Source organism: Sorex fumeus, unplaced genomic scaffold (genome assembly GCF_029834395.1).
Source record: "Sorex fumeus unplaced genomic scaffold, SorFum_2.1 ptg000014l, whole genome shotgun sequence".
Taxonomy (NCBI): Eukaryota; Metazoa; Chordata; class Mammalia; order Eulipotyphla; family Soricidae; genus Sorex; species Sorex fumeus.
The window spans coordinates 31,746,781-31,759,453 of record NW_026606071.1 but is presented as its reverse complement, the minus strand read 5'-3'; the positions used below and the strand labels follow the sequence as shown (position 1 = coordinate 31,759,453).

Below are 12,673 nucleotides of genomic sequence, written 5' to 3'. Positions count from 1 at the left end.
TCACTTATTTAAGTTTAATAACATATTTTATTTATGGTATCATTATTTACTTATGTTATAATTACTAAAGCTTGCTAAGGATGTTTTATATAACTGCTGTTTTTAAAAAGTAATTTATAATTTATTTTGGCCTAAGATTTAGACTTAAAAATTTAACAATTAATTTAACATTTATAAATTAAATCTGTTTTCAATCTATTTTAGATTTAAAATAATAAAATTATTTCTATTTTCATTAAATAAAATTTAAATTTTAATATATACTATTTCTATTTTCAGTTAATAAAATTTAAAGTTTAACATGTACTATTAAACATACTATTCAACTAACTCATTAATTCCACTGTAATTTTTCTTACTTAAAATATTGAAACTCAGAGATGGTTTGAACTCTTCGATACTGATTTCTAATTATTATAATTTTATAATAATCTTTATACTTGTAAATATTGTGTTCTGTATATTTCAACATCATATTATTTGAATCCGCAATTGATAATTATTTTCTTAGATTAATTTTTACAGCCAACCATCTTTTGTACTGATATTGAAACTTCTACACCTGCTGAATTTGCTATGTATGGGGCATGTCTGATATGGCAAGGACAATGAAGATTGATTTCAGTTATCGAGATGCACTAAAGTTATATTATGTTATTGATTCCTCCACCAAATCTAAGTTGTGTCATTATAGCTGTAGAGGTAGCTGTTTTCATGCTTGAATAATCAGAATACATTCAACAAAAAGATTCAAAAATACCGAACTAGGAGCAATTGCAACTAAAAGTAAATTGGAAATGTATGAGTTTGTTTTCTTTATGTGAAAAGCATGGAAATGAGGCCCAAGTCAGTATATAGTGTGTCCAACATGGCATCTTCCAAGAGAGGGAATCAAACATTTTTGACCTTCCAAGGAAAGCCATGAACACATGCATTAACTAAAGACACAACTGCAGATTCAAACATTTTATGTGATACAGATGATCTGTTGCTTTAATTTTTAACTATCAATGAAGCAGAGATAGAGCAAGTACTATTACATTCAACAGGGAACTGTAATTTTGCTGATCAATTTGCCCAAGCCAATACCCTGCCAAAAGCCACAAACATAAATTTCATAAAACATGAATTTCAACAATTTCTAAGTCATAAATATTATATTACATGCTCATATGCTATATATGGCATATGTAACATATAATATGAATATGGTCTTTGGTTTATCTGTATACACTAAGTATTATGAAAATATTTTGAAGTCAAAAATATTAATCTTTACTTTGAATAATAAAACAATTTCTCATGCTTTTTTAGTAATCATATTCTCTTTTTGAATTAATTCTACAAAGAGAACTTCTGCCGTTCAATGTTCCATACTTAAAAGCACTAATGGCTAAATACACTTTCTCCCATTATTTTTCTCTCATGCACTAGAGGAAAAGCAAACAGTTTAGCAGCATTTTACTGCAGTTCTGCCAAAAAAAGTACTAAATGTAAATTTAAAGTATGGGTGAATAATGATATATTTCACCTTATTTTAATTTTAGTAATTGAATAGGAAAACAAGAAGATCTATTAAAGGGGTCATGTGTAGGTCAAACATTAATGAGAAAATCTTGAGTCACTGGCTACCATGGTAACAGAGCATTATTGAAATCTGATTAGTATGCCCAGCAGCTACATAAGTGATAGGTTACACTTCTAATTGTGCTGTCTCTGCTTAAAGCCTTTACAGATGAGCTTTATGTTCCTAAGAGGTGAGAGGCTGGTACAGCTCTATTTAACTAGATACCAGATACGGGACATACTACATGATCAGAAATTAAGTCTGAACAGCTAGTAGTGGAGACAAAATTATTTTGAGGATTTCAAAAAGTAAAACATCTTTGGCTACTCTTCTTATTCACTCATGAATATCTGATGATTTGTCTTATTACAAATTCAATTTAATTTCACTGATAGACCAAGCATATAACTAAAATTGCTAAAAATAAAAAGCAGGGGGTATAAAAGCATAAAGAAATCAATAGAGTCATCCAAAGAAAAAAATTACCATTTCATATATTGAAAATTCTGGAAATAATTAGGGTTATCAAAGAGCAATTAGGCCAAAGAGTGCCAGAAAAACTAAGTCTAAGAGTGTATTTAAAATTTAAACCTAATGATGAAGACAAGATAGTTGGAATCTGGGATTGGAACTGACCACAAGCAGATGTGAGCAAAACTTTCTGTCTGTCAGAGTAGTGTATATATCTGTCTAACAATAGCCTTCCATATGCCCTTGGTATTTCAGATATAAAAATTTAATGGATTCTGAAAACTAGAGGGCTCAACTGCCTTTATTTCTGCTGTATTCTCTTTAACATCTTAAATGTCACTGAATGTTTAAAGAAATTGATTACGAAAATCTGATCCTTTTTGGATACATAAGTGTATTCTATAAAGGAAAACCTGTAATATTAAGAGAGGTAAAATAAACAATGACATGTATTATTGACTAGCAATCTGGGTGCCTTGTCAAAGCTTGTGAGTACAGTAGCATTCCTAATGCTTGTCCTGGGAAGTATATTGCTCTTGTTAAACATATCAGCAAGTGGATGAGGTTTCACATGTTCCAAATATCAAACTCAATCCAAAGGCATTATAATGAAAACCCAAGAAGCATTTATTGTTAAAATTTTAAATTCAAGGAGCTGCATAAGGTTGCAAACAAAAGTCTCATTGAAGCCAGAAAAGCACAAAGTTTCATTTACACAAAAATACAAAGTCTTAAAGGTCTATGGTGCAGCATAAAGCATAGAACTAACACTGCCATTTAACAAAATTTAACCTTTACAAGGAGAATAGCCATTTATTGTATTTTAAACATTCTTGTTATAAACATCCTTCTTCTTCTTATCATCTTAAACAAAATAGGTAAAGAAACTAATAGAGTATGGCATGTTTATGGCACTATATTTGCATCCACCTTGTCTTCCATTCTCCTCTAAAATATGTCTATCATCTCCAAAGAGCACTTTTGGAGATGATAGACATATTTATGGTATACAATATGGTGATGGTCTCAAGGATGTGTACTCATCTATACACTTATCAGTCATCAGTATTATTCATACATCTTTTTGTGTATCTAAATAGAGTTCCAGGAAACTAGCAGCAAGAAGAAAGAGTACAGATGTGAGTTGATCGGGAGTTATTAGACTTAACTTCTAGCAATTGTGTGCACTGACCTGGGATGGAAAGAGCAGTCAGAAAGCCAGTCAGTATGCCCCAGTCCATGGAGAAGCACATTGCCTTTGGGAAGCTCCACCATCTTCCACAGATGATCCTCCCCACAGCTGATTAGAAGATTGTCTTGGGGGTGCATTGCAACACTGCATAGGAAAAGAGAAGAGTTAGAGGGAGATAACTAATGATATTTTCACACAATCCATCTGTGGCAATGATTATACCCCTGAGAAGCAAGAGAGTTCATAGACAACAGGTTTGAAAGTCAGAGGAAATCAGTTTCATACCCTGATTGCTATCCAATCACCCTATCTCCTATTGCTGAATCTTACATTCTTCATTTGTCAACTGATCATGTTTAATGTTGGTTTCACCACAATAATTGTGCTTCCTTTATAGTTGTAAATGCTGTGCCATGGTTAATTTGACGTTACGGATTTTGGAAGGGCCACTATGATTAATATGAAAAAATGATCAAAATTCTTTATACAGACCACAGTATATCTTAAATCAGGAATTACTCAGGAAATGATCATGAATCATAGCCACATTATAAGAGCTCTATAATAAAAACTATAAATGAAACATTAACTCCATCTGCACAAAGCAAAGAAGCTCAAATTCTGTGCTAATATAGCTCTTAAATTGACTTTAGTCTATGCACAGTACACAAATTAAAGTGATGAATTCAGGGTGCATATGGCAATCCCCTACTCTCAAATTTCATAGAGAGAAATGAGAAAGAAGTATGCAAAATTAATGATTAACACTTCAAACCATATTATCTGAGTCAGGCTCTGTCATTGTGAGCATTTAAATATTTTAGCTAAACCATTCTAAAGCCAAGAGTCTAGAAGGTTAATACCTGATATTTTATCTACAATAATGCCTTAATCTTATTTATATAGTTTCATCTTTTCCTTACAAGTAACAGGGAAAAGGAGGCCAATGTTAATAACTTACTAAAGTGCCAGTAAAATATTAGAGCAACTAATTATTCAGTTTCAACATAGAAATTTCAAATCAATTATATAGTTTATATAGCTACATAGTACATTTAAATAAATATGGACTTAAAATAATAAATATACAAGTTATTTATTGTATGGTCCATTCTATGGATGATCTTGATTTTAATTTGCAACAGACTTAGGAAATAGTTTTCATATTTCATATTTCATGCTGGGCTGGAGCAATAGCACAGCGGTAGGGTGTTTGCCTTGCATGCAGCCAACATGGTCGACCCGAGTTCGATTCCTCCGCCCCTCTCGGAGAGCCCGGCAAGCTACCCAGAGTATCTCGCCAGCACAGCAGAGCCTGGCAAGCTCCCTGTGATGTATTCGATATGCCAAACACAGTAACAACAAAGTCTCCAATGGAGACATTACTGGGCCCGCTCGAGCAAATCGATGATCAATGGGAGGGCCTTTACTTTTACTTTACTTTATTTAAAGTTGATCTCCACCTATGACTACATGGGAAAGTCCAGAGTTTATTTGAGGGCACAACTGATGGGTCCTTTCCATTAATGTAATTAAATGCCAACAATTTGAAATGAACAAAACATTTTTTGTTATTTATATTTACACAGATTTAGAATTCTTTTAGGGTCAAATACTGAAGAATTCAACTCATGAGTTTGACCACTGAGATCAGGGGTTTCTTTCCAGAGAAACATTGTCTCATTTTTCCTCTAGCATTTTACCGCTCAAAATAAACACAGTAGAAGGGAAATTATTCATTTTTGTAATTTATCATAATTTTTTTTGTGACTTTCAGAAGACCAATTCAGAAAGGGAATTTATTACAGCTCAAACTGGGTAGAGAATACATTTATAGAACTTAATTAGAAGAAGAATATGATGAGAGGTAAAAAAAATATGTCAGATTGAAATGAATTCTATATTCAAATACACATAAGAAGGCAAACCAAATCCTGGAAGCTATTGAATATGATGTATGTTGGCTCACAGATTTCCTGGCAGACTCAGGCACACTTGACTAGATGATAAATTATCCTCTTTAAGTGAAGATAACTAAAATCATTGATGTCTTTACGAACTTTAAAAGATAAGTTTCCAAAATGACTTTTGTTAGGGGAGTTATTTGTATACATTATGGGGAAAACATAAACACACAAATCTATTGGTGACTAATCAGACTTGGAAGTTTTTCCACAAACTATGTTGAGTCTTTCCATATTGGGACTGCCTCTATAACCACCTGCAACTTTGACATTTAATCTTCATGGGCTGAAGCAACTAGTGACATTTTTTTGTTTCTTCACTTGCATATGTTTTTCTTCTGGCAGTGACTCTAATGTTTCATACATATAAGTGACTTTTTCCTAAACTATGACATTTGGTAATTTAAACAATACATTTTATTCCATTCATGAAATGGCCTTTATGGTTATTTATTTATTTATTTTTGTTTGGGGGGCCACACCCAGGAGTGCTGAGAAGTCACTATGCTCAGGAGTCACTCCTGGCAGTTATCAGGGGACCATATTCAGGACAGAGATGAAACTGGAGTTGACCTGTGCAAGGTTAGTGTCTTTACCCTTTATTTTGCTGGTCTCAAAAATAAGTTTTGCTGTAATTTCTTGGTTTTATTTTGTTTATGGGCTAAACCTGGATATATTTAAGACTTACTCTCGGCTCTGTACTCAGGGATCACTCCTGGATGTGCTCAGGTGACCATAGTGTGTATTTGGAGTTGAATCAGGTTAGCTCATGTGAGGTAAGCACCCCACCCATGTTACTCCATAGTATTATATCTTAGCTTTATGAAGTGGTTGTTAAATAGATGAAAATAATAATAGTACAATCATTTTATACTAAACTTAATATTAAATAAAAATGAATTAATAGAAAATTGGGCATAGGATTAAGTGCATCATTAAGATTAGTTCAAGTGATAATGCTTCTCCAATTCTAACTCAGAAAACTCCCCCCGAGAAACAACCAAAATGAGGAACAATCAAAATGAGGACTGGATTAAAGATCACTGGTTAGAAAAATTTTTCCAGATTTTGACTTTCAATGTTATTACCAATCCCATAATGAGATGCTGATACCAGGATTTTTCCTTATTTCTTGTTATCATCATTGCCATCATCATCAACTTCATCATCATCTATTGGTTACCTGGGCTAACATTGTTTGAAAATGTAATGTATACAATAACTTTCATGAAATGCTTAATTCTTGTGAGTAAAATGAAATTTTACATTTTATTTTCTATTAAATTGAAATTATTTTAATATTTATATTCTGTTTTTCATATAGCTGCATTTTCAACATAGTTTTGGTGTGTATAGCTGCATTTTCAATACATAGTTTTAACACAGTTGCTAATCAATGCATGCTTGTCAAATATCTGAATGATTTCAGTACTGTTTGTTTTTTTGTGACTGAGTGAATGAAGCTGAGATATTATGTAAATAGCTCGAGTTCACACTTGTTAATGGATTGAAGCTAACTTTGAATTCAGAATGGACTGACTTTGAGAATAATGGTTCTAGTTACTTATATTTAGTATTAATCTTTCATAGTTTGTTATTTATTTGTGTACATTATAAACATCAATAACTCCTAGCATAGAGATTGGAGATAATTATTATCAATCCTAGGAAGTACTAAAGATTAGTCATTGTTAAACCCAGAGTGTAAAGATCATTCAGGGATTGTCAGTTTATATATTGGGGTGTACCAGTACCACAAGAGTCTTAAAGAAATTAGACATTGCTTAATTTTATTTTATATTTACTTTGGGGTCATACCTAAGTGTGTTCAGGCCTGACTCCTTCTCTGTTCTCAGGGATCTCTCCTGGTTGTGCTTGGGGTACAATATGAGTTATCAGTATAGAACCTGGATGGGTTGCAAGAATAGAAGTTCCTTATCTACAATACTACCTTTGTGGCCTTGATTCCATAAGGATTTAATTCGTTTAGAACTTAGGCATCACACTCAAACCTCAATTTTATTATTCTGTGTATCTCTTCAGCTTTTTAATAAAATTAAAAGAAAAAATAATTTATAGGAATCAGTTTTGAATCCTAAATTTAACTATGTATAAATATTTATTGGTTGTATAAATGGCTATATATTGGCCCTTGTATAGCAGATATACTATTATAATAGACTTGCTGCAAATGGGTAGCTAGAACACAAACAAGTTAAGTCATCTGTTGAAGGTCATGAAGCACTGAAGCGGCAGAGTAGGGCACAAATTTAAACAATTGTCTCTAGGGTGTGTGTCTACGAGGAGAGAAAGTTTAGAACCTCAAATTTATTTTTCTTGTCTGGGTGATAATGGGAACAGATTCAAGGTAAATGCTGCCCTATTTTTGACTAAGAATTTACCGAGATGCATAATGAAGTTTCTAAAGGACTGAATTCTTTTTATTCTCTGATGATGCCTAAAAAATGATAAGTATCATTCCCTTATTAGATTTTGGGAGTTAAAATATTCTTAGATATTGATCTATGAAGGGATGGATCAGAAATAATTGAAAAGAAATATTTATGGTTTAAATCAGAAACTAGAACACTTTTTTCATAAAAAGGCAGATAATAAACTTCTAGGCTTACAGACTATATGTTCTCAGTCATAACAATTAAGCCTGTTGTAGTATTGAAGTTGTAATAGATAAAAGATGAATGAAAGCTGTGATCTTGAAAAATTAATTTATAAAACCATGTGCTTTGATCTTAATAATTGACTATCTCTGTTCTTATGTCTTTATATTGCACGGGATAGAATTATTCTACAATGACTTGTAAATGGATTATCCTAGAATAAAATAAGTCTAAACCCTTGACTATGTTTACTTTCCAGGTGTCATTGGTTCAGTTGCTTCACTGTCTTTTTTATTTGTTTACTTTAGGTCTTTATCTGAAAATGAAAAGATAATATAGGGAAAACAGAGGTTTGTTTTGGATTAAATATGATTAATACATAGTGGTGAAAGCTTAGTGAATATTACTATAGTGCAGAAAGACAACCTGACTAGATTTGGATACTGCCTTATGATTCATTTCTGAGCTACTAACATTGTACAATGTCAACTTCAGTGTTGTCAGTATTTGTGAACAGGAGAAAACAATAAAGACTGATTCACATACATTTTCTGTTGTGTGCTAAAGTAAGCTGATATATAGAAAGTCATTGAAACAATATCTGAACATGATCAGCTTTCCGTAAATTCTAGTTATGATCATTATTCAAAATCATTGTTCTTTACATCCTTTATTGAGTTAATGTCTATAATCCATATGGGGCTCTTTTAGTGATCATGGAGAGTAACTTTAGTACTTGCAATTGTAGCTGTTTAGAAAGAAATAGTATTTCAACATGGCTTTATAGACAAAGGACATTTCTGGGCATTGCTTGATGTGAAAGCTTACGTCTGCTTCCATGGATACACTGACATGAGGCAATTGCATGCTGGAACAAAAAGAGTAGAGTCTCTTTGCTCCAACTCCATCAGCAAACAGGCACCCTTCTTGCAATCAGAGAGTGACTTTCATTCTCCAAGATGTCTTCCCAGAATTCTAATTAATAAGAATAACAAACTCATACTAAAGATCTTCTGGCACCTGCCCTAAGTGCCACAAAGCCATTGTACTTTAAACTTTGAATATGCGCTTTCTGCTTCCTTTAACTTACTATTAATTATAATTATAAGATTCAGAGACAAAGGCTCTGTCACCTTATTCCCAAATTAATAAGCCTGTGACTAGGGTTAAAATAGTACAGGAAAACATCTTAAGGACTTAAAAAAAAAAGAAAAAAAGGAAATGTGGTTGAAAGCTAAACCTGCTTCTTTATCAAGTCACATCTTGATGAAGCATGCATAAAATATTTGGTTAACAATGTACTGGTGGGCATGTTACATAAAACATTACATTCTAGTAGAGATCCTCTCCCTTTTGTAATGGGACTTATTCCTTATATTAGACCACAAGATATAAACTTAAAACTTTCTAATTGAAATTGTTCCTTTCAGTTGTGACATTATATAGGGATATTTTTGAGGGAATATGTGTAGGTGTATAGTGAACACTATTAATTATCAGTAGAATCAGTGACTTAAGCACCACTATTCAACTTTTCAAAGAAAGGAATATTAATCCAAAAAAAGATTGTCACAAGAAAGACTAATTAGATACCCCTGTCTTCACTTTGGGATTTTTGGCATTATAAATGTTTCCTTCTATTTATTTCATAAACTTTAATTATTTCCAATTCAGAAAATGTACAGTGCGTTAAAAATTAATTTCCAAATGTATAGCCCTTAACGTTAGGTGACCATTCAATAACTTGCCCGAACAAAAGCACATACTCACATGTTGCATGTGTAGTTTGGCTACCTTAATATGGGAAATAGTTATAAGAGACTTATCTGATGACTTATCACTTAATATTCATATCATTTATCTGAATATGCATCAACATTTATAGAACATCCCAACATGTGATTTTTAAAAAGTATTTTAACAAATACATATTAAGAAACAAACCAGGAACTTATATATGAAAAGGAGGGGAGAATAGCAAAAAACAAATGAACTGAGTGAAATAACACAGCTATAAAATAAACATACCAGAGTGAAGTGACGATCATTCAGGAATATGCTATTTTCTGTGAGGTAGACAGAGTTTACTTTGATGGCATGCCATTTTAGCTGAGCTCAGAATGGTATAAAGGGAAATACCAATGAAAGGATTAAAGTCATGAGTACATATAAAAGCGGTAATGCTAAGGCAAATGAGATAGAACACAGGTCAAGGCACTAATATCGAATGCTGCCTCCCGACCCTCCCGCTCAGTTTGATCACCAGCATTGCATATCATCTATGAGCATGAATCCAGGAATAAGTCCTCAGTAGCAATAATTGTTCAATAGTTCCCCGCACCTCCAATCAACCAACAAAAACACACATGCACACACACAAACACACACACACACACACTACCACCACCACCACCACCACCAATAACAACAACAACAATAAAATGGTAAGGTTAAAAGAAATTGGAGTGTTCACAGTAGAATAAAAAGGCCAGGTGACTTCAGAGTGAAGGCAAGGATGTCTGTGTCAAGAAAGGAGGAACAGTAAGAGACAAATGAAGAGCATATCCTGTAGGGGTTTTGGGGGGAGAGAAAGAAGACTAAAAGTTATCCTAGCATCATCAATCTATTAAGTAGGAGAATCGTATGTTTGATAATTACTCAGAACATTTCTCTAGAAACTGTGTTGAAACTGAGAAAGTTACAAGCAAGAGTATAAACCATATCATGAATTTGGACAGGATTAACAGAAAAGATGACATCAAGGCATTATTATGACAGCCTCTTTATCAACATTTTCACCATGATCTTTTTGTTTTGTTTTTTTTTCTGGAAGTGGTAGTGAGCTCTAAGGCCATGAACTGGAGCTCCAGAGAATTCCTTGTAAAAACCGGCTAGGAGTTCAATGAGAGTACTCAAGGATATGTTGCTGCTTGGGTCTTGTAGTGGGAATTGCCAGAGATACACCAAAAGCTGCTGGGGAGCTCTAGGGTACACCCTACTGTGATTTAGGGAGGCGTGTGGTTCTGATGACAGTGCAGGGATTAGGATGCATGCAAGGGGGATCATTAGATGTGTCTTAAGCTCTGTACTGTTTCCTTGTCCCCTTTCTTCACTGTCTTAAGGAAGATTTAACTTGTTATTCTCACTAATAAAGGACTTTAAATAATTATACATGGAAAAGTGTCAAGTTATAGGAATAAAAGCATCAACAATTAGAAATGTGTCAAAACAAAATGATTCCTACTTTTTAGAATTCAGCTAAAATACTATGGAAATAAAGGGTAAATCTTTATACTTTTCTGTTACTTCAAAATTTGACCTAGCATGCTGTATTTTATTCAAAGCAGAGTTAAATTTATATTAAAAAGATGTGGAACACAGCACCTACCTTCCATTTTCACTATCTATGTAGGATATTTTATGTGTGTATGAATATATTAATAATTTATTTAAAGGTATTCACACAGGTAATGCTTTTCAATCTTTTATTTTTTATTGTCCAGTGTCAACCCAACCTTCCATAAATGGTAATATGGAGTGTTGTGGAAGTATAAAATAGATTTCTCTTTGTTTTATACTTATAAATAAGTTACCTTATTTATAGTGCTAGACCCAATCATTCACAAAATAAAAAGCAGCTAGCACTTAATGTGCTTCATAGCTCATCTGTGGGGAAAGAGCTTCAGAGATGACTTATTAGATATTAAAATTCAAAGACCCGTGTGTCAATGAAACAAATTTACCCATGTTATGTAGCCTCCTGCCAAATTTATCCCTATCACCAATTTACAGACCAAATTCTTTTAAAATAATATATATGCTATTTGGTCTTTGTCAACCCTTTAGCATATATTGTCCCACAGTGATGAAACATGTAGGGCCTCATGGGATGGGGGAGGAGCCCTCTGTTTCCTCCCCACCCCAACGAGACCCCAACTTGCCACCCACGAATGGTCTCTCTGGCACCTGATCAAGCTGTTTAACGACCATGATCCCAGAGAGTCAGCAACAAATCTTGGAACCCAGCGGCTTTTGGCAAAAATCCATCCAGACCCCGCAGTAGGTTACTGTAGCTGGGCCACCCCACAGGGGAGTGGGGGGATTAGGGCGCTGTCCTTTGTCTGCTCCCTCTTGGTAGCTCGGTGGCTACCATCCTCCGGAGCCATTGGACAGTCAGGTTTGGGCCCTCAGTGATGAGACATGTGGGCCTACCAGGATGGAGGTGGAGCCGGCCCTTTCCTCCCTGCCCCAACGAGATTCTGAGTCGTCACATACGAACAGCCTCTCTGGCTCCTGATCAAGCTGCTTAAAGGCCATGATCCAAAGAGACTCAGGAACAAATCTCGGACCCCAGCAGGTTTGGGCAGAAATTCCTCTAGATTTCATTGTTAAATTTCGGTATTCCAAAACCATGTGACCACTACTGTAGCTGTGTGGCATCATATTTTATTCATAATCAGCAATAGAAAACAAATTGTCTACTGTTGCCTTTTCAGCACATCTGAGTGTTGGGGTAAAATCCCAAATAATACTGGTGGGTCTCTTATCAAAATATTGAATGTAATCAAATTAGAGAGAGAGTAATGTGGAAATCATCTGCCCCACAGGTAGTGGTAGGTATGGGATGGGGGCGTATATGGGGTTTTTGGTAGTGGAGAATACACACTGGTGAAGGGATGAGTGTTTCATTGTATGACCGAGACTTAAACACAAAAGCTTTTTAACTGCTCTCACAGTGATTCAATAAATAAAATTATGAAAAAGGGAAAAAAAGTAAGGTGGACTTTATGCCCAATTCAATCAGCCTAATCAATGGCTGAATGAATAGCAATACTCCTAAATAAAAAAATTACATCTGCAT

General features: G+C 34.0%; 1 protein-coding gene across 1 annotated transcript in view; it reads right to left on the bottom strand.

Annotated features, from left to right (window-relative positions):
• Positions 1-12,673, bottom strand: part of SPAG16 (sperm associated antigen 16) — a 1,095,878-nt gene that overhangs the window by 575,864 nt on the left and 507,341 nt on the right. Inside the window, 1 exon segment of the mRNA XM_056111979.1 lies at positions 3,231-3,374. Within this exon segment, the coding sequence (XP_055967954.1) occupies positions 3,231-3,374 (144 nt within the window).